Here is a 22,904-nt window from a genome sequence, read left to right on the forward strand (position 1 = left end):
CCAGTATTTCTTATGCATATCGTTTAATCATGCAAGAAGAGAAACATTCTGATTTAGCCTCCAACAAAAATCCGACCATTGATGAAGATATTGGTCTTGCTGCTGTTCATAAACAAAAGTTTTATCATAATCATAACCAAAATGCATCGCCATCTCATCATCCTTTTCCTAAACCTCCTATTCATGGAAATCCAAACATCAATACCAGAAAATCAAATCTCTTCTGCAATTACTGTAAGAAACAAGGCCATACAAAAGAAACTTGTTACAAATTGCATGGCTTTCCAAATACTTCTACAAGAGACAATTGGAATCAAAAGAAGATTGCTGCAACGGTCCAAAATACCAATTCTAACCCCAGTAGCATTTCCTCTCTAAATTTTACAGTTGACCAATATAATCAACTCCTTTCTCTTCTTGATCAACATGACACTCGCAATATTTCTACAATTGAAGCAACCAATGAAGACAACAACTGCCTTTTAGCTGGTAAATCATGTTTCTTTTCTATGTCTAAATCTACTTGGATAATTGATAGTGGTGCTACGAACCACATGTGTTGTGATCTTTCCTTGTTTAAATCTTATACTACTGTTCTTCCCAGCACCAACAATAACATCACAATCCCAAATGGAAATCTTGTTAAAATTGCACACAAAGGCACTATTGTTTTAAGTCCTAATCTCATTCTTTATAATGTTCTTCATGTTCCCACCTTTCATTTCAATTTAATTTCAGTCACCAAGCTTTGTAATGATATACCTTACTCCCTTACGTTTTTCAAAAATTGTTGTTCTGTTCAGGGCCCTTCTCTGAGCAGGCCAATCTTGCTTGGTAAACTTGTTCAAGGTCTTTATCATCTTGTTGACAACTTTCCTGAATCACCTCAACAATCTTCCACAGCCTCCTCTACTACTATATGTTGTGCTGCTTCAGACATTGAACAAACCAAGCTATGGCATCTCAGACTTGGTCATGCTCCTTTTCCTGTTATCAAACATATTTTTCCTTCATTAAATGTTTCTAATTGCACCAATAATTGCCTATGTAAAATTTGTCCTTCAACAAGACAAAATAGATGCCCTTTCCCTAATAGTTCAATTAAAACTAATAAGGCATTTCATTTACTTCACATGGATGTTTGGGGACCTTATAAGCACCCCACATACAATAAATGTACTTCCTTCCTTACTATTGTTGATGATTTTACCAGGACTACTTGGATTTTCCTATTGAAAACCAGGTCTCAAGTTTCTATCATTTTTGAATATTTTTATTCTTATGTTGTTAATCAATTTCAAAGCACCATACAAAGTGTTAGAACTGACAATGCTCCTGAACTCTGTGAAGGCAAAATCAAAGTTTTTTATCACAATAAAGGCATCACTAACTACAAATCTTGTCCTAATACTCCTCAACAAAATGGTGTTGTGGAAAGAAAACACAAACATCTATTAGAAACTGCTAGGGCCCTATACTTTCAATCCAATATTCCCATTCAATTTTGGGGAGAATGTGTTTTAACAGCTGCATACCTTATAAACAGAATGCCTCTTCAAAGTTTAAATAACCTTTCTCCTTATCAAAAATTGTTTGGCATTCCTCCTAACTTAGATCACTTAAAATGCTTTGGTTGTCTCTGCTATGCTTCCAACACTTCTCCTCACAAAACAAAATTTGAAACAAGAGCAAATCCTTGTATATTTCTTGGTTATCCTAACAATCAAAAGGCCTACAAATTATATGACCTCACTACACACACAATTATCAAATCAAGGGATGTATATTTCTATGAGAAACATTACCCTTATCACCAACACTCTGTTAAAACACATACCAACCCATATTACCCCTTTTTCCTACCAATATCTACACCTACTGATCTTACAGTGGATGATATTTTTGAAACTCCTATATTTTCAGACCAAAACTCTTCTACTGATAACAATATTTCACATGTAAATTCTGATATATCACCTTCCAGTATTACTGATATTTCTACTAGTATTATTAAACATGATGACAGCACACCTCCTGTTCCTATAAGACATTCTAACAGACAAACTAAACCACCCACTTATCTTTCAGATTACATATGTAATAATGTTTCTTGCACTGCTAACAATAGGTGTTCTATAATGTCATGTAATGTTTTCACCACCTCTCACCAATGCCTTATGGCTCACCTTCCTCTTGTTACTGAGCCTAATACATACAAGATAGCATCTCAAGACCCCAAATGGGTTCATGCTATGCAACAAGAATTACAGGCCTTATCTGCAAATAATACCTGGATATTAGTTGACCTTCCACCAAATAAGAAACCTATTGGGAATAAATGGGTATACAAAATCAAGCTCCATGCTGATGGCTCTATTGAAAGATATAAAGCCAGGTTAGTAGCCAAAGGTTACAATCAAAAGTATGGTATTGATTATAATGAAACCTTCTCCCCTGTCATTAAAATGGCTACAATTAGAAGCATTCTAACTATTGCTGTTCACCATAAATGGCACGTTTTTCAACTTGATGTAAATAATGCTTTTCTTCATGGTGATCTACATGAGGAAATATACATGAAAGTTCCAGATGGCTTCCCAAATCCACAAAATAAGGTATGTTTACTTAAAAAGTCTATATATGGTCTCAAGCAATCATCAAGACAATGGTTTCATAAATTACAAATTTCTTTACAAACTCAAAAATTTGTTCAATCTAAGAATGATTATAGCCTCTTCATAAAGAAGGATGGCAATCACATTACCATAGTTGCTGTCTATGTGGATGATATTGTTTTAACTGGGAATGATGTTAACTGCATTTCCCAAATCAAGAACTACCTTCATGATAAATTTAGCATTAAAGAATTGGGCATTTTACACTATTTTTTGGGATTGGAAGCTACTTACATTGATGCAGGCATTTTTCTTTCCCAAACAAAGTTCACCAAAGATCTACTTAAAGCATCAAAACAACAAACATTCAAACATGTTGTTACTCCTCTACCACAAAATCTGCATCTAGCTATTGATCAGGGACAAGTATATGAAGATCCCAGTTACTACAGGACAATGGTTGGTAAATTAAATTTTTTAACCAACACCAGACCTGATCTAGCCTTTGCAGTTCAATATCTAAGTCAGTTCATGCAGAATCCTCGTCTTCCTCATGCCTCTGCTTTACAACACACATTGAATTATGTTCATTCTACAGCAAACCAAGGCATCATCATCAAAGGTTCTACTCAATTGAAACTTCAAGCCTATTCTGACTCAGACTGGGCTTCATGTCCAAATAGTAGAAGGTCCATCACAGGATACATACTATTATTAGGCTCTTCACCAATCAGTTGGAAATCCAAGAAGCAAAGCACAGTGTCAAGGTCATCTAGTGAAGCTGAGTACAGAGCAATGGCATCTGCAGCAAGCGAAGTTACTTGGTTGGTCAGGCTATTGGAAGAACTTCAATTACATTCCTTGAAGCCTGTTCTTCTACACTGTGACAACATCAGCGCCATACATATAGCCAAGAATCCAGTGTTCCATGAACGAACTAAACACATCGACATAGATTGTCACTTCACAAGAGACAAGGTTTTAGAAGGTCTTCTCCAGCTTACTTATCTTCCAACTCAGAATCAATTAGCTGATGTTCTAACTAAAATCTTACCTTCTCATCAGCATAATCAATTGTTGAGCAAACTAGGTATGTCATCCATCCCTAGTTTGAGGGGGGGTGTTAACATTATCAGAAATACCCATCCTAGACTCCACACCAATACTATAAATACATGCTCTTAGCCTTGTAATTAGTGAATGATGTAATTTCCTTTACTTAGTCTTTCCTATGTATGAATATTATTTTCTCTTTGTAATCTTTGATCTTTGATCTCAATAATAATTGTTCTTTCATTCATCCTTTATTATTTTATCATATCGGATATTGGTTACATTGCAATCTTCAACATGAGTCTTACTCCAACGCCTTTCGGCCCTCTCAATCTACTCCTTGTAATTTTAAATATTCTCAATTTAAAACTGTTATAATGTGAGATAATTTAAAATTGTGCAAAATAGTTAAATTAAATTAATTAAAACATTTATTTTTTGTTTAAAACACCCACTTTTATATTTGGTTGAAGTTAAACATGTTATTTTTATTAAAATTGACACTTTTAGTATTAAAATATTTAAGCTTTTAATTTAGATTTTTTGTATGGACATGTTTACCGTGAGACACTAATACAAAGATTTTACAGAGAAGTCTTTCAAGACTCAAAGTTATAAATGATGTTAAAGATAAAGAGCTGGAGACCGGAGTGCATAAAAATAGAGGTTGGAAATTGTTTAATTAAGGGAAAGGGCGGTTAGTTTAGAAGGTGGGTTAGGACATGTTCTCTTCGTCTGATCTTATTGGATCTGATCTGAATTTACTAGGTCTGATCTGATTTGATCTGATCTGGTCTGATTCAGTCTGATCTGATCTGAATCTTTCTGATCTGGTCTGGTCTGATCTGATCTGGTCTGATCTGATCTGATCTGGTCTGATCTGATTTGATTTGATTTGGTTTCATTGAGTTTGTTATTAATAATAGTAGTTAAGGTATTATTATTATTATTATTTTTTATTTTTTTTTATTATTATTGTTATTATTATTATTATTATTATTATTATTATTATTATTATTATTATTATTATTATTATTATTTATTTTTTTAATTTTTTTTAAATTTTTTCTTATTATTATTATTATTATTATTATTATTATTATTATTATTATTATTATTTCTTATTATTATTGTTATTATTATTATTATTATTATTATTATTATTATTATTATTATTATTATTATTACTATTGTTATTATTATTATTATTATTATTATTATTATTATTATTATTATTATTATTATTATTATTATTATTATTATCATTATCATTATCATTATCATTATCATTATCATTACATACTACATAGTTTCTCCATCTAATAATATATATTACATTATAAAAATTAAACATGAAAAACTACGATGTTTCTGCTTCTCTTTGAATTGATGCCCAAATATCGTTGACTATATTTAGTTGAATTCTATAATAATAATAATAATAATAATAATAATAATAATAATAATAATAATAATAATGGTATGGTTTGATCTGATCTGATCTGGTTTGGTCTGGTCTGATTTGATCTGATCTGGTCTGGTCTGGTCTGTTCTGATCTGGTCTTGTCTGGTCTGTTCTGATCTGGTCTGGTCTGATCTGAAACTTTCTGATCTGATCTGAATAGTTCTGATCTGATCTGATCTGATCTGATCTGGTCTGATCTGATCTGATTCCAATAAGAATAAGTAATAAGTCAAAAAAATAAGTTGAAGAGAACACCTCCTTAGATTCATTATGTTAGGTTAAAGTCAAAAGTAATATTGTCTATTTAAAGATCAATTTTAAACATCAATAAATACTTTAGTTTCTATTTTTCATTTTTGATATTTTATTTTTTGTTACATAGAGAATCTTTCTATTTACAACATAAATTTTTAACATAATTAACCTCATTTATCCTCATTTTATTATTCTAATACTCCCTCTGTTCTTAAATGTTCTTTCATTTACTTTTTGCACAATTTTCAAAGTAAATTTTGAGTCTTAATATCTCTAAATACGTATCATAAAAATTATAAAAAATATATGATAAAAAGTATACTTTAAGACGAATCTAACGAGATTTCACATGGATATATTTTATCATCTATACATGTCAATAAAAATTTAATTAAATTTCTCTCTCCAAAATAGAATATTTTAAACGAGAAGAACATTAGAAAACGGAGGGAGTAATATTTATAGTCGCCACATATCTTTTACTAACTTTATAAAAATATTATTTTATTGGTTGTGGTCTTGTTTTTTTACTAACTTTATTTAATATTTTTTTTCATTTTTATGGTCATTAATCTTCCTCCATAAATTATGGCTCTCATATGCTTTCCATTAACTTTATAAAAATATTTTTTTATTGGCTGTGATCCTCATATTTTTTTTACTAACTTAATTTAATATTTTCTTATGATCATCACTTTTCCACCATTAAATTTAATATTCAATAAAATAACATATTAACTATCTAAAAGATTTTTTTTCTTAATTCCTATGAACATTTCTTATCAAAATTTTTTTAAAATTACAAAGGAAATATCATTTTCCGGCTTCATCAAAATTCGACAAGTTAGCAACAACGTTAACTTATTTTGAATTCTCATGATTTTAGTTCAGAAAAAAAAATTTACAATTGTAATTTCAAAAGCATCAAAATTAGCAACTTTTTCAATAGTATTCTAATCGACATGCTAACTCAATAATTTAGTTCGGATGGATCGAGTCATATATATGCATACAATGATATAAACCACATTTTGTGCATAACTAACGAATATGAACCTAGACTAGGTCTCGTAGAGATTCAATGATCAAAACTTGGAAAAAAGATTCAATGAACCAAGAAACCCAATTAAACAAGACAAAGTTCCATACTTTGACGCAACTTCTTTCTTCCTTTAAATTCAAGCTTTAAACTTTTTAATTTGGATTTTGCAATTAGAAATTTGGAAATAAAAAAAAAAAAAAGATAAAAAGCTAAAGTTTGGCTTCTTACACAAGAGACTAGACTTCTGAAAATTTCAGCCATCTCCAACAACAAGAAACCAAAGGTAACCCACTAACCTCCTCTTTCTCTTTTCATCTTTTCATTGAATTTTCTTTTGTTTTTTCAATTTCTTTGATGATGATTTTTCTGGGTTTTTGTTTGGTTTTTCTTGATCAATCATAGATTAGGAAGATGTTCATCTCTTAACTTTGATTTTGGAATCATTTATTCAGTTGATTTTATGCCAATTATGGGCTTTAGTTTGTACTTTTGCAGTTGCCTGCTTTTGTTAGGATGGTTTTTATTCAGATTAGATAGATGTAGAGAGGATATGTTATAACCAATTTTGCAGGTCTCCCTTCAACCGAGGGTCCCACTTACTGCAACCTCCTTATCTCTAAGAGTATGGTCTGCCGTCATCTAACCCCTGAGACCTGGATAGGTATGGTGTGCCGTCATCTCACCCCCGAGACCTTGATTATAGTTTCTACGAGCAGGATACCATATTTATGAATGTATGATGTTATAGACCAATTTGATTGCCATTTATTTTTGGGTTTTGATGTAGGAATTGTTTTCTGCTATTTATGCTGATTAGTTTCAAATTGTGGGATTTATTTTTTTAGGCAGTTGATTTATACATAATAATTTGGGGGGAGAGAAAAGGAGGAGGCAAAGATAGTTGATTGATATATGTCTGTAAAATTTCCCAACCTCTCATGGTGGTTGTGGAGTGGCAAAAAGAAAGATGCAAAATTACACAAGAGATCTTCTATTAAATCTTCTCCTAAATTGAATATGATGGAAGTAGATATGGTTAAGTTCCCTGCTGTTATTGGGACAGGAAAAGTTAGAAGGAAACGGCATTGTTATGAGGAGGGAAAGATTGACAAAGAGCTTAATGTTGTTCTTGTGTCTTCTGATGGAGGGTGCTCGTCTGATTCTGAATCGGATTCCTCGGATTGGTCGATTGGCTGGTCGGAGCCCCATGCCCCGGGGTTTTTGAGTGAGGATGAGATTGATGGTGGGTTTGGTGTTCTAGTGCGATGCTATGGGAATTTCTCCGGAAGTAAACAAGACCATGGAAAAGACTTACCAGACAGGACTGCCAATGTGCCAGCACTTTACTCTGCTGGTAAGTTCTTCTTGTAGTATCGTAAGCCGGTTGTTGCTTCTTGTTGGATTTTGTTTGATTGAAACGTGTAGTAGCTTGTGGAATGTTCTTTTGCTTAAGCTCTACGACTTTTTTAGTCTGTGGCGCATCATACTTGTTATTTGTACATATTATGTTGTAGGATATAAATATTGTTGTCAATCACACAACACTATGAAGTGAGTTTTATATATGGATGTTTGAGGGTTTATTAATAAATATAAGGTTTTATCATGCTTTTGTTTCACCCTAAAATCATCTTTCTTCTCTGATGCACCGACATCCAACCTGTTTAGAACTCATAGGATCTATTCTGAAGTTATCTTTGAAGTTCATCTTATTAAAATTTTTAGACGGTGAGTATGCTTTAGGCTATTCTGTAATTATAAAGAGTATTGCTCATCTTGAGCGGGTGATACTATGTAAGTTTTTCTTTTTTGAAAGTGATACTATCTATGTTTTAGACGTAAGCATATGTAATGTTTTTATGATTTTCAGCCTGAGGCTGTGTGGTGAAGTAACATAATGGAAAATCTGGACGTTGATTTTGGTATGGTGAATGGTGATAATGCTCGTGCTGGCCAATATAGTGTAGTTTGGAGAAAATTAACCAATATAGTTAGGCTGACCTGATGATGGCATGTTGCATGATGCTGCTACGTAGATATTGAAATTTATGGTCTGATTATTTATATAGTGGCAATATGTTGTGGGTATAGTTTTATGCCTTTTATTCCTTCTCAGACCCTGACTATAGTTTTTATGAGCGGGATACGCTGATATGATGATGATGATGATGTTGTGGTAAACATTGATGTTTGGCAATTTTAGGCTTTGTTTCCTGTTATTAGAATTTGTATATGCAAGAACTTGAGGAAACTTAAGGGAACCAGCCTTTTCATTAAATGACCAACATGATCTCATTCATGAATCTTAAAAACTGTAAATCGTTTGGTTCTAAGAGCTGTTAGTTGTTAGTCCTTTCGTCCCTATGAATTTCAACAGCATGAAACGACACAAATATTAAGAAATGGTAGGGACATTTAGATTGTGTGGATGATATATATAGAGAAAAAGTGTGGTTGAGGTTTAAAAAAAGTGATGGGGACATTTGTATGAAAGGAAATGTTGCAGAGTTAAACAACAAACGAAAATAGAAAGTATTGCAAATTCATGGGAGAGATGTTGTATGACCATACACATGCTATCCTTAGCCCTAGCCTAACCCTAGTGGACATGCCAAAAATATTTTCATGGATTTCTTAGACATGGATTCTCTAGCGGAAGTCATTGTAATTTCTCGTCTATGTACTCCTCGAGCTTGAGTTATATGTGATGAATGTTTAATTGGTACTACAATTCTATGCCTCATATATCCTGAATTGTTGGATGTGCTCACGAAATCGATTACTTTTGGTGGGTATTAGTAGTCGTCTTTCTGTTACATGAAAATTAATCGGCCTGGAATTGGAATTTGGAACTTGGAACTCCCACAATTAATTAAGATGTATCATTGACTTGTTGAATGGAACAGTTACGCTTTCAGATTTATATTTTTGATTAGTTTTGGTTGTTGAGGACTGGGAATAGATTCTTAGAACTTAGAACAGAAACAAAATGCTTTCTAAGAACTCGTATTAGATGAATGTGCAAGCTAGGAATAGTTAGTTGGAGATATTCAAGTCAAATCCTATATGGGTTCACAATTGTGGAAATTCTACACTATCTATTGTTGTGCATTTGGTACAAACATACTTTACTCAAAAGTATCTCGTCTCTTCTTCTAGACGCCCAGGGCGGAGTAAAGACTTTAAGGGCCCTATTTACTTTTTGATGCTTGGAATATAGAGGTCCTTCATCAACCATTAATGGTAAAATGGGAATCAAAATATTGGCAAAAATTTAACATTGGTAGATTCTAAAACCAACAATATCACAGGAAGCAACAATATCACAGGAAGACACGTCATCAACCGATGAACTTAGAACCGCCCTTGCTGAAAGCACTTGTATTTTATCATTGGGTTCACATGTAGAGATGAATTCTGTGCTATAGGCTTTTGATTCTGTGTTCTCGAGTAAGACGTTTTTGTGCACTATGTGCTAATCCTTTTCCGCCTTTCTTCATTTGCTGGTTACAGATAGCAAAAAGTACATGGAGCGATGGCTTTCCTCTCTACGAGCAGTTGATCTTGCCGGTGGCTCTTATCATTGTGATCCGAAGCAAGAGTATGTCAGCGTCAGGTGATGCTTTTCAGCTTCTGCAAACTGTTCCAGAAAATGTCGATGAGATTGAACAGTTTTTAGGTCACACAAATCTTGTGTATCGGTCTCAGACGCTGTAAATTTGTGAATAAAAGGACCTGAAAGTGTTTAAAACTTCATCTTAATGAGTGATCATTGTTTTATTTTAATCATTGTTGAAGGTTCAGTTAATCAAAAAAAATCGAAATGTTAAACTTTGTTGATTTGGGATTAATATGTAATTTATCTCTTGGTAATTACTTCTTCATTTCCAGTTATCAATGTAAATAAATTATGATTATGTGGATAACTTGGTTCAAAAATTGTAAATACTTTTATTTATTTATTTATTTTTTTGTTATTTAGAGCCTTATTTTATTAGTTTACTAGGGGTTTTAATAGTAACTTTATGAGTATTATTTTTTTTAGAATTATGGGTTGGTAATGGTCGAAGGCGGACCTACAACTTAGATTCACACATCTTATACGAAGGATTAATTCCTCTTCCCTTTTGCATGTAGGGGTTTGTAGCCTTATCTCGAATAAATAAAAGTTTGTATTTTGGTGATCGACTTTTTTATTGTTTTTTATTTGTCATTACTTTTTTATTTAGTCGTCATTTTTTTCTTTTAAATTGCCCATTTTACCCCTCTTAAAAAAGTTGTGATTTTTCAAAATTCATCAAACTCATGTTTGTTAATCGCAATGCATACGAATTTTTGTAATTATTCTAGACACAAATCTAAATTATTTGCTTGGCAATTTCTGATCAAATTCCTATAAATTAATCTGTTCAGTCATACAAATTGTGCGATTGGCTTTGGCAATTCTTTTAAAACAAATTAAATAATTTAAGAAATTTAGGCAAATATTGAAAATAATTAGTTACCTCAATATTTTTGAAGTTGAATTCATTTTCCATATTACTTTGATATTTAGGTGAAATAGTTGAGATGTCGTTTAAAGAAAAGTTAGAGATTCGGATCATCACCAAGGACAAAAAAATAAAAAGAGTTGGCAACAAAATATAAAAAATGACGAGATATAGTAAATTAGTAATGTCTTCATTATTCAATATTTAGGCTTCTTTTCTCATTAACTCAACTTTAAAGTTATCTTTAGAGAAGTATAGGAACACAGCAGTGCATAACTCAGTGGCTTCAGGGGCATTGAAAATGCATCCATGATCCAGCCATGGCCTTTGTTTACCATTAGATGATAATCATACTCAGAATGCTGACATAAACATCTGGCTGTACTCAAATTTGATGCTAATATTGAATATTAAGCAAAGAAATTATGCACACTCTACTTACTAGGTAGAAAATCAATACAGTGAATATAAGGTCTGTAGTTTCAGGTTCCATATCACACTACAAACAAGCTGTTAGACAAAGTGCTCGTGGAACGAAGCATGGACTAAAAGAATTATTACAGAAATTAGTCCGGACTTTCTACTGCTTTTTGGACACTTTCACAAGAAACGGCCAGTCAAGCTTTCTCCTACGTTGCAGTCGACTTGGTTATTTCGTGCCTTTAGAATATTATAGACAAATATACAATATATCATCACGATAGTATTACTTCCTAGTTATTTGATTATAATAGGTATGAGAATGATATGTTTCTGTATGGAATTATGGTACCTCAATCAGATTTGACAAGAGATAGTTTGGTAGAAGTGGAATGAATGGACGATGATATGGTTAGTCGAGCTCGAGTGGAACCATAAGCTTCTCTTCATTAGTGAGGGCATGTCGAAAGTGGCAGCGATGACCATAAGGACAAGGATCTCCAGCAAGGACCATTCGACAGACCTCAGTCTTGTAGCGAGGGTGACGAATGACAGGACGAAGTTCATTGATGCCATGAGCAAATTGGCAATGATCTCCATAGGGGCAGCTCCCAGTCTCTTGCCATTTGTTGCAAAGTTCAGTCTTGAGCATTCCTTGATTGTAAACTTCCAGTTCCATGGTTCCATCCTTCTTGCTTCCTCCTCGCACATACACCTTTTTCTGTTGATTAGGATGTATCCAAACATCATTAATCAAGCATATTATAGGAGTATTGCCTCAATGCTGTATAATTTATTACGTTAGAAGGTACATAAAATACGACTCAGTGTTAAAATAAGAACTATGCTGCTTCGATGTGAGCCTAAATCTGACACAGAGAGACCCAACATGCTAATTGATCACCATAAATGCTACTCTGGTGTTTCTCATCTCCTGGCGTATTGAATTCTACTTCAACATCTCACTGCAGCTACTGAAGTGGACCAATTTATGCTCAAATTTGAAATCCCAAGCATTACCTTAATCTAAAACTGATTTAGCTCAACAGAGAATGCACTCTAAACATCACTGTAAACAATAACTAAATGAGCATTACTACTAAGGGTAAAGTAAAAATCTTTATTCAGTAATTTATGTATTCTGGCTTCAAGAGCAGAATTTTTGTCGTAGGAAATAGCTTGGTTCCATGAATCCTAAAGAAGTAAAAAAAAAAAAAAAAAAAAAAACTCATTCGTCGACTTGCGGCTTTAGGATTTGACTGGTTTTCAGACAAAGCTGTGTGTGTAATCTTAAAATCACCACTTCAGAATCAACATTGAAAGCTTTATGGCAATAGTCAAGGCAAAAAAAAAAAATTTCTATAATCAATCTGCCACTGATCCCAATTCCCATCAATAATATAAATAGCTTACATGTTGCACAATCTAACTATTCAATTACTTCCTTTATCTCCATGAAATTGTTACATTTTTATTAATTACTACACTTTTAAAATTGGCAATAGGAGTACATTTCATCCATTAACTTTCTCTCTCTTTTATTTACATTCACAAACTTATTTTCTCTCTTGATTTCAACCACATTCCTTTCATTCACCTATTTTTATCTTAATTTCACTATAATATACCAACAACAAAAAAACACTAAACATTGTGTAGCATTTCTAAGACTAATGGAGTAGCTTTTATTAAACAACCAAACTGATTAAGAGTATTCGAATATCAGGTACTAATGGAGAGGGATAAAGGGGTGACCTAAAAACACACAATAATTTTGTTTACACGATACTATATCCTTTTGTCTTTTGCACTTAATTTTTTAAAAAAAATCACAAATTTCTACACTATAAATTGGTTGTATCAACGCCCTCTTAGCATCGATAAGAGTAATGTAATACCAGCAAACAAGCTCCTTCAATTACCTTTTGAAAGAGAATAAATTACTGATAATTATTGCATTACGTAACTAACAATTAAACCTAACATCTAAAATTCTAAAATTAAATAGTAGTACACCCAATAACTCGTTTACTAAGTATTGTATCTTATTGTCTTTTACACTTATTTTTAAAAAAACAAATATCACAAAATTCTACACTATAAATTGGTTATATCAGCGTCCCCACAGCATCGGTAAGAGTAACGTAAGTACCTTCAAACAAGCTACTTCAATTACCTTTTCAAAGAGAATAAATTACCGCCAATTATTGTAGTGTGTAACTAACTTTTAAACCAAACCACTAGAATTCTAAAATTAATTAGTACACGTTACCATAATTTTTTATACTCTATCAAGTATGAGAACTTTCACAACCAAATAATTTGATTTCATTCAACAGAAAAGCTGAAAAAAGATATGGTTGTAAAGTTGAATACTTGAATTTAGTTAAGAAACTTACCGGTCCAGAGACAGAACCTGGAGCACGAATCCGAGTTGCAGAACGGAGAGGAGAAGAATTGTTTCGAGTACCAGAAGATTGGTTCATCTTCAGGAATCCATTTGACCTCACTGAAATACTCTTCGGCAGTGTTACTCGAGCCTCTTCATCCTCTTCGCTCCCGGCTACATCCTCCTCCGTCATCTTACTGTTGGATTTCTGACCCTGAGATGTGAACTCTTCCTTTAAACCTCCATATTCTCTCTCCTTCTCAGAAACTCCGCTAAATTGGTCAGAAATTGAGGACATAAAAGACGAGGTGTACTGCGCTGTAGAATTAGAAAGTGATTTTGTGTTGTACCGATTCTTGTGAGCGGCTTGAATGAGGAGGTGAACCTGATTGCCGAGTTCAAGGTTTGCCATACGGAGGTTTGTGTTCTCTTGACGAAGAGTTTCAGCTTCTTTGAACGTCTTACTGAGCTGTGTGAGGCAGAGAGCATGGCGTTTGAGAAGTTCCTTATGCTCTGACATCAATGTAGAGAGATATTCTGCGATACTTGCTGTAGCTGTAACTGATTTATTGTCCGAGGTTGTTGGAGTAGGTGTGAGGGTCATCGGAGATGATGAAGAGTGGAAGAAAATGGACGAGTATGGAGGTGGATTGAGAATATCGGATAATTGAGGTGGTGATGAATTTTGCTTCATCGTCATTGTGTCTTGTTGCATTTTTCCTTCTTAAAAAAACACAGAAAAAGATTGTTCAGTTGAAATCTTAGGATTAACTAAAATGCAGATGATAGAATCAAGGAAAACAACTAAATACTCTCTGATTTGCAGTGAATTACATTAATAAAAAAAACTACAGAATTGAATAATCGATGATTCGACATCTGAAAGTTGCAGAAAATTTGGCATCAAAAAACTTACAATCAAATGTAGATGATAGAATGAAAGAAAACAATGAAAAATCATTCTGAAATGCAGCGAGTTACAATAATAGAGAAAAACTTTCAGAACAGCATAATCGATGTGATTTAACATTTAAAAATTCCAAAATAAATAAATTTATGAAACGTAAATCAAATCCGAAACCTAGTGCATAAGAAATTGATAAAATGATTCAACAGAAACAGTAACCAAAACTAAGAATAGAACACTTACAGGAAGAAGTTTAACTGGATAATCTACTCGGAATTTGAGAGATGAATAAAGATTTTCGTAATGATAAATGCAGAGTTTAGAGAGAGAAACTGAGAAGCGAGAATGGCGTTTACTGAGTTGTGACGACGGAGGAGGAATTTGGCGGGAAGAATATATAAATGAGAGAGTCCAAATATGCTCAAAAGTCAACCAAAATGAGATATACGGTGCACGGGCCATCGAGTTATTTATTCAAATTTGAATAATTGTATTTTTTTTTTCCAACTAGAGAATCTTACATAGAAAATCAATAATTAATTTTTTTTCGTAAGTAATAAAATTAATTCTCAACCACTAAACTGATTTTATTTATTGTATTTTTATTAAGTTGAGGTTTATATTGATAAAATTTTATGTATAAGTTGAATTTTTTGTTAGTTATAAATTTAGAATAGCTTAGAATTTGAGTTTGATTGGGTTGAAATTAAGAAAATAAATTTTAATTTACTTATGTAATTTTTTGTTTTATTTGGATTGAATGTCATTGTGAATTGGATTTGATTGATAATATACTTTTGTGGCTAGTCTTTTTTTAGATTATACTTTATATTTGGTTTTAATATGTGTTTGATCGTTGAAGATCATGTTGTTGACTGAATTAAATTTATGTAAAAGATCGTTATGAATTGTTTTTTATTTAATTAATAAAAAATCATACTAAATAATCCCACCTACTGTTCATCTACTGTAAAAGTTCATACTATTGATTATTTTCCAACATTTATAGATTTTTTTTGCTGAAAGCGCCTCTTACTGCATTTTAACTGGCACTTAGTACCTTCTACTGATTACTCACTACTTCTTCCTTCTTAAACTTTTTCATTGGTCATTCCATACTAGCACCATTAACAACCAATTAAAACTAAAACCAAATGTAACAAACTGAAGGAGATAATAGGAGTAATAATGCTCTTCTTTCACCTTGGCTGGATCTAGTAGAACAATTGAACATAACCTTAGCCTTTTTATTAACCTTTAATAGTAAACATCATTTATAATTCACGTAAATGAAAGTGTCGCAGCACGTAAACTCAACCATTTTGTTGAATTGAGCAAAATTCTACACATAAACGCAAAACTATTCGCTTCATGCCATAGATATACTGTCAAAAGAACAAAATTTATTACAAAAAAAGGTAAAGGAAGAGCTATTGATGTCCATTTACATTGAACATAGTAGTTTGCCTTCACATGAGAAGTAAAGCCAAAGATCATCCCGGCCTCGTTAGGTCGCCTTCACATGTACTTCAATAAGATCGTCGTCTTCCATGTCAAGGTCTTTTGGCGTTGATGCTGGATCAACTTTTTCACCGTCAAAAGAAAATACTAGCTTATGTACATCAATATTCGCCTTACGTGCATACTTCTTGAACAGCTGCTCAAATCTTTCATCCTGTACGCAACAGGAAAAGCTTACAACACAACTAAAAAGTATTGGGAAATCATAAACACGCACGACAAAGCTATGTCCTGGAACAATTGTAAAAGTTTACGCACTCCTAACCCGCTGACCTCTAATTCAATTTCTAAGTTAAGCTCTAGTTCAATTAATGCCTCAGCTTCTCTGATTTAATTCTTCGTTTCCTATTGTTTGAGAAAATTTATCTTTAAGAAACTAAGCTCCCAAAGAAGCACATCGACAACTCCAGCATCTAAGGGGTAAACACAGCCCAAATGCAATTCACGTACTTTGGGACTTGACACGAATAACAAAACTTCTATGCAGAAGTCCCTTCGGGAAATAAACACTTAAATGTAAAAAATTAAGCTAAACAGATATTCTTTTTATATTACAAGATAGGCTGAGGGAAGAGAAGGGCTAACATTACCTGAAAAAAGTAGTATTTGCTCCAACTAAGACAAAACTCGATTCTCGGCTAAACTCATATTATAAATGAGGAAAATATCGTCAAAATAATGTCAAATTAAAGACCAAACATATGTAGATTATTTATTAGTGAAATAATTAATCTAAAACTACAAGTGAACGGTTCCATGATCATCACGTATGCCAATTTAAAATCTGAATTAATTCGACTATCAATTCATAGTGCCCCCTTGGTTTTTGTGTGATGTAATCATGCAAGCCACCACGTTAACAGCAGTTGTGCAACATATAGTGGTTAATTTTTCACAACTAACAGAATATGTGCATAATCTACAAAAGTACTAAAACCTTTGCTGCATATGTGCATGATCTACAAAACTGTTTAGTTATACAACTAGCAGAATAGTGATTACAGGTTCACAGCTACGCTCGTGCCAGAAAACCATACATTTTACAACTTGCAGAATATCAGGCAACATATCAAGCAACTGATTATTCACATTTGCCTGTTGAGCTTGACAGTACAATTTACAGCGGAAGTCCAATCAAAACAATTCAAATATTGCATTTTCTTTATAAAAAGTAAAAAACCAAACTTGTGATTATTAAAAGGAGCAAATTTTTAAGTAAAATTTTATAATTATATCCGTCTTCAAAAAGCTAAAACACTCTAATTGACATTAATAATTTAAATGGACTAATCAAACATAATGTCAACAAAGGCCAGCTAAGCACTAGCGTCAGCAAGTAGTTAAATCTGCAAATTATTTAGCCTGTTGGTTTAACTTTGAAATCAAGGTCACACAATACACCTTTTGCACAGCCCAAAATGAGTCTCCTTATATTTGTCTGCAGTGAGGCAGCAAAACCCTAGTTTCAAATACCCTTTGGGTTTAGAAGTCTAGTTAACAGTATGGTATGCTGGTGCTTCAAGCTTGCAAAAGAGAAAAGACCCAGAAAAAGATCTGTTTCCAGAAGTTGCATCATACTTTTATTGACAAACCTCTAGCTCTAGATGATGCAACATACTATGATAACCAACGAGCTGTAAAAAAAAAAAGAATGACAGAGAAAAGGACATACTGCAAATATGCGATACTGTTTAGTTACATTCTTGTCTTGGATAGATATGACTATCTTTGTCCGATCAGATGCAGGTTCTGATGTTTCCTTAGTGCCCTCCGTAAAAGAGGGTGAGAATGGTACATTTGCAGCTTCTTCTGCAGCTTGTAATGACTGGACCAATGTTGCCAATTCCAGCTTTTTACGCCTGCAGAGATAACAGATTCCCAAAGAAAGATCAAATAACGTCCAAGGAAACAGAGAACACTAGATGAAATAGCTCCTTGACCCTCCAACAAATTGAATAATACAAAAGAAAATCCTTTGACACGGCAGAAAAGTTTAACTAGTTTCTAAATGAACTATGAGAGCATTTTATTTCCCTTTTTTATTTTTCCAAGAGGAACTAGGCACCATTTCATTTGTTTTTAATTTGAAACTTTTAACTGTTTTAGAGAACATCAGTGTGAGTAGAATTTAATGATCTGAACTCGAAATATATTGCTTCCAGAGACTCTCTTTGAACCAAAAACATGCACTTTAAGAAAATAATAAAACCAATGAAATAAAATATAAAGTGAAAAACTGTAAAGAAGTGGTCTAAATCTATAGAACATAGTCGACATTCAGAAATTACAATAGACACACTCTTAAACTACAATCATATATGTTTAATGAAATTTTTACTCATCACAAAATTAATGATCAAGAGCATTCTTAGCTTCCACTTCTTACTTTCTCCATTTTTTAGCACACATATCTCTAAAATGTACCTACTTATCTACCTTTAGTCCAACCACTTTATCTCTGCTCATTAATTGAACTCTTTCACTCTTTGTTCCAGTCCCTACCCTACATCAACTTTTGCATTTGCATTACATCAACGTCACTTGTTTATAAGCTAATAAAAAAAAATAATTTTCCTTAGAGTTTGCCTCTAATTACTGCTATATCAACCAAATCAACTCCAACTACTTAATCAAACATATGTACATAAAAAAAATTGCACTTGGATTACACTTATTATTATAACCAAGTAAGTTGAGAACCTTGATCAATATTCTAATCAGAACATCCGACATAATTCATAATATAAAAACATTAAATCTACAATTTTTTTTTTTTGTGTTGTAAACAGATTTTATGATTTACATGTGTGCTAGCAGAGGCATGACTGTCTCATGTCTACATTGACAAGTATTAGGATACATTTACGTTACTACTATTCATAAAAAGCACTACATAAAAGATTTCATCTAAGTTCAATATATAGAGAGACAACTGCTTAACATGGCTTTACCACTGACATGAACCAGCCACTATCAATCACCCTACACAGCAGTTTGATGCTAGCAATTATTTGTAATCAATCATGTTACTATCAGCACTTATGACATCCATCGATTCATAACATTGAATAATAAACCTTGTAGTGATAATCCATTATTCCATTTGCAAGTATGCGAAAATGCACCTAGATAGATAGATATATTTAAACCTGCATCATTGATAAGACCACTCTAGTACGGTGGCACACATCAATAAAGTTTTTGTCGATTTTATTAGTGTGGCGCCAATTATGGTCCAAAACTATCTTATTGAACGTTATCAAGCATTAGCTTGTTCCACATATCCATTTCTTGCTTACAGGTTCAAGGGCACAAACTTTTACAAAACAAGGGTGATATAGAATGGTGTGATTCATAATGGTTAATCTAAAGTTTTAAGAAGTAGAAATTGATATGGAGAAAAAACAAGACTCTCACTAACTGCTCATTCAATTGAATATTAAAAACCATAACTAATTAAGAGATTTACACAAGTAAATTTGACAAAGCCCTATAATACAAGATTCCATAGCACAATAAGTGATCAACTAGCCCACCATTGCTTACTTCTACCTTTTTGGAAGAGTGATGCTAGAGACTCCTCATACGTGTGCGATTGCTTACATAGGCTAAGCAAGAAAAAGTAAAATTGGACAAATGTACATGCATAGTCAAAAAAACTCTACATCATAGTCGTCAAGCAAAGGATATGTTATAGCTAAGGCAGGCACCACAATATTAGAGGTAGGGGAAAGAATTCACTACCTCCCCCTCCCCCCCAAATACAGAGATTTTTTTTTGTTAAATATCCTTATTCAAAATGTGTTTAATACATTCAAATCTATAAAAAACAAGACATGTTGAAAATTTGTTCAATAATATGATTGTGTCATTTAGAAAAGAAAATTAATAAAATAAATGGATTCAAAACATGGATTAAATAACTAGTAAAGACAGCATATGTTTCAAACAGGGTAAGTCACATACAAAGCCATTCATTAAGCACACGTTTGGATAAAGAAAGAGGAAGAAAGTAAAAGAAACGGAAGAAACGATAAGGGGAAGGGGAGGAAAAAAAGAGTGGGTTTTCCTTCCAAGTCTCTCCTCTTCATGAAAGACTAGTTTCTCACAAAAAATAAAGAATGTCCTTCCAGTTTCATCCTCTCCTTGTTTGATCCAAATGAAAAATCACTCCCCCATTTCCTCACCCTTACTTTCCCTCTTTTTTGCTCAATCAAACAAAGCATAATACATTGATAGTAAGGATTCAGATGGGAGGAAATCCAACTAAGCTTGACTCTTCCTAAATAAGCAACGGGACAAAGTTTTTGATATAAAGTTGTTATATTCTCACATGAAAGACTTAAAAAGAAGGTCCTCAAGCATATTAAAAAAGAAAAATTACAGTGAATAATACAAACATTTATTGATTTTCCTACAACAATACTAACTTTTGATTAACCATTAATAATACTAACTTAGAAGTGTTTTCCTAGAATAATACCCGTTTTTGTTTATAGTAGATATTTGACAAAAAACAAAGGTGAAATTTATAATTAAACAAAAGTTTGTATTATTCTAGGCAAACACCCTTCTAAGTTTGTTTTATTAATGGTTAATTAAAGCATGAATCATAAAGGATGAAAAGAAGGGATTAATACCTCAATTCCTTAATAGTGGCTTCATCGTGTAGCTTTGATGAAGGAGCTACATTGTTAGGAGGAGGAGGGGGAGGAGGAGGCAACCAATTCTCTTTCTCATCAATATCATCACAATCAATCACTTCCACTGATTTTCCTTCTCCATTAATGGCATCTTGCTTGTTATTCTACGGTAACAAGTTAATTATAATCACAATATCATTACAAACGCAAACTAACACAAAAACCGTAAGAATCAGAAAGGAAAAAACAATCAAAAAATACCGCAGATTTAGAAATTCTTCTTCGCTTAGAATCAGAATCAGAATCAGAATCTTCAAGGTCGACAAAATTAACGGGCTGCACTCGACGGTAGTCAAACAACGGTTCAAGTTCATCCGATGAATCGCCCTTTAGTTCATCAAACAACAAATAGATTCACATTTGTTAGAGTATATAACATATCTTGGGGCCTCAACCATCGGCTTAAGCTTTTGGTTGAATTGGTTCCTTGACATAGTATCAGAAGCCAACGTGAGAGGTCACGGGTTCGAATCTCAACCACCCCTCATTTAAAGTGGAATATTCAGCGCCTATGCGCATCCACACTTCTAGCCCAATGGGGTCTCGTGTGGGGGGCGTGTTAGAGTATATAACATATCTTGGGGCTCAACCATCAGCTTAAGCTTTTAGTTGAATTGGTTACTTGACAACATTCACATTCAATTGAATTGCAAAGTTTGAAAAGTAAGTAATTGAGATAAGAATTGAGTGGAGAAAAAGAGTAATCTGATGAACTTACCATATCTGGCTCAATTGGTACGGCGATGGACATAGAGCCCTAACTTTGAAAAGGAATTCCCGTTCTCTATCACTCAGTCACTCAGTCACTCTCTTCCTCTTCCTCTTCCTCTTCCTCCAAGCGCGAGAAGAATACACTGGACTTCTCAGTTTCCGATAAATGTAGCACAATTCAAATTTGAAATTCAGTCCTGCGCTGATACTTTTGGCTTTCTGATCCGTCAAACAGTAAAAAAAATTTAGTAATTGACTATTATGAATCTTTTCCATTATATTGATCAAAATAAAACTAATTCCCACTTTGCATTAAATAAGAAAATATATCCCACAATACCATCCACGTGGAAAATTATTTTTTTAAAAATTTTTAGATAAAACCACCACTTGAGATGGCGGTTTGCCTTAAGCACTAAACCGCCACATGAAGTGGCGGTTTGGTCCAAGGCAAACCGCCATCTCAGGTGGCGGTTTGGTCCATGCAAAACAGCCACTTCATGTGGCGGTTTGGTTTGTGGCCTGCAATTTTTTTTCTTTGATTTCCCCTAAACAGTTAGCGCAACCTGCATTAAACTAATCCAATACCATCTATTCCATATTAATCAATTACGAACCAACTTGATTTGAAAAAATTAATTATGAAAATAATGCGAAGATATATTATAATCATGAAAAGTCATACAAGAAGTTCAAATCATATAAGAATATACAAAGTTTGTTAACCTACAATCCCCCGCCCCTTTTGGTTTGCGCACCGGTTGATGATGATGGTGTGAACTCGTCAACCTCCGCAATGACATTAAGAGCAGGAGCTCGTCGTTGACTAGCACGCTGATATGTGATGATCCTTTGCGGAGGCGATGGATGTGGAGGACGAGTGGTGATAGAAGCTGGAGGAACGAATGGCGACATAGTACCAGATGTCGATGACAATCTGGAAGACCGACCTCGAGTAGATGAACGTTGGCAACCTCTTGTAGACCGAGAACTGGATCCTCCGGAAGAGCTACCTCAGTGGGCTGAACTCCGTGGAGACGGAGTGTGGAATGTGTCATCTACCTCGCCAATGATAGGTGAAGTCGGTATGAGGTACTCATACCCCGCCTGACTTAATGTATCAGTCAATGACGCGTTAATGGAGCCTAGGGTCTGAGAACATAGCCGATACCCCACATCAACTGGCGATGTAGTGGCCCCTTGAATCGTGTCATTGCACTGTATGAGCACCGATCGGATGCGCTCAGCCTGTATGTTATCATTATATTGTTAAAAGACTGACATTAAAGTATTACTGTATGTTATGAGTGTTGAAAGAAGACGTACCAGTAAC

The 22,904-nt window shown here is 33.5% G+C and overlaps 3 protein-coding genes across 4 annotated transcripts; 1 reads left to right on the top strand and 2 right to left on the bottom strand.

Moving 5' to 3' along the window:
• The first annotated feature begins 6,437 nt into the window (after positions 1 to 6,437).
• On the top strand, positions 6,438 to 10,407 carry LOC130821153 (uncharacterized). Of its 2 annotated transcripts, XM_057686812.1 has the most exons (4): positions 6,441 to 6,713; positions 7,002 to 7,164; positions 7,276 to 7,784; positions 9,944 to 10,407. In XM_057686812.1, exons 3-4 carry the CDS (start codon positions 7,343 to 7,345, stop codon positions 10,048 to 10,050), a joined length of 549 nt encoding a protein of 182 aa, XP_057542795.1. In that variant the 5' UTR covers positions 6,441 to 6,713; positions 7,002 to 7,164; positions 7,276 to 7,342; the 3' UTR covers positions 10,051 to 10,407. The 2 variants fall into 2 exon arrangements, with proteins under 2 accessions (XP_057542794.1, XP_057542795.1); XM_057686811.1 differs by lacking the exon at positions 7,002 to 7,164 and having other exon boundaries at positions 6,438 to 6,713.
• Positions 10,408 to 11,497: 1,090 nt separating this feature from the next.
• On the bottom strand, positions 11,498 to 14,993 carry LOC130821154 (zinc finger CCCH domain-containing protein 15-like). Its single transcript, XM_057686813.1, has 3 exons — positions 14,880 to 14,993; positions 13,740 to 14,452; positions 11,498 to 12,061 (listed from the first exon to the last, which is right to left on the bottom strand). The coding sequence occupies exons 2-3, from the start codon at positions 14,442 to 14,444 to the stop codon at positions 11,753 to 11,755; spliced, it is 1,014 nt and encodes a 337-aa protein (XP_057542796.1). The 5' UTR covers positions 14,445 to 14,452; positions 14,880 to 14,993; the 3' UTR covers positions 11,498 to 11,752.
• Positions 14,994 to 15,862: 869 nt separating this feature from the next.
• LOC130821155 (uncharacterized) lies at positions 15,863 to 21,816 on the bottom strand. The gene is made up of 5 exons (XM_057686815.1): positions 21,579 to 21,816; positions 21,062 to 21,187; positions 20,798 to 20,964; positions 17,830 to 18,016; positions 15,863 to 16,311 (listed from the first exon to the last, which is right to left on the bottom strand). The coding sequence occupies exons 1-5, from the start codon at positions 21,609 to 21,611 to the stop codon at positions 16,144 to 16,146; spliced, it is 681 nt and encodes a 226-aa protein (XP_057542798.1). The 5' UTR covers positions 21,612 to 21,816; the 3' UTR covers positions 15,863 to 16,143.
• Positions 21,817 to 22,904: the final 1,088 nt, after the last annotated feature.

This window comes from Amaranthus tricolor, chromosome 8, assembly GCF_026212465.1.
Source record: "Amaranthus tricolor cultivar Red isolate AtriRed21 chromosome 8, ASM2621246v1, whole genome shotgun sequence".
NCBI classification, from domain to species: domain Eukaryota; kingdom Viridiplantae; phylum Streptophyta; class Magnoliopsida; order Caryophyllales; family Amaranthaceae; genus Amaranthus; species Amaranthus tricolor.

Bases quoted from the DNA above. Each gene is read 5' to 3' on its own strand.
- LOC130821153 (XM_057686811.1), top strand. From the start codon at position 7,343: ATGTCTGTAAAATTTCCCAACCTCTCATGGTGGTTGTGGAGTGGCAAA. The intron at 7,785-9,943 runs GTAAGTTCTTCT...TGCTGGTTACAG, and splicing joins GCCAGCACTTTACTCTGCTG to ATAGCAAAAAGTACATGGAG.
- LOC130821154 (XM_057686813.1), bottom strand. From the start codon at position 14,444: ATGCAACAAGACACAATGACGATGAAGCAAAATTCATCACCACCTCAA. The intron at 12,062-13,739 runs GTAAGTTTCTTA...CCTAATCAACAG, and splicing joins CAGGTTCTGTCTCTGGACCG to AAAAAGGTGTATGTGCGAGG.
- LOC130821155 (XM_057686815.1), bottom strand. From the start codon at position 21,611: ATGTCCATCGCCGTACCAATTGAGCCAGATATG. The intron at 20,965-21,061 runs GTATTTTTTGAT...TTGTTACCGTAG, and splicing joins GAAGAATTTCTAAATCTGCG to AATAACAAGCAAGATGCCAT. The intron at 16,312-17,829 runs GTATGTCCTTTT...TGTTGCGTACAG, and splicing joins AACAGTATCGCATATTTGCA to GATGAAAGATTTGAGCAGCT.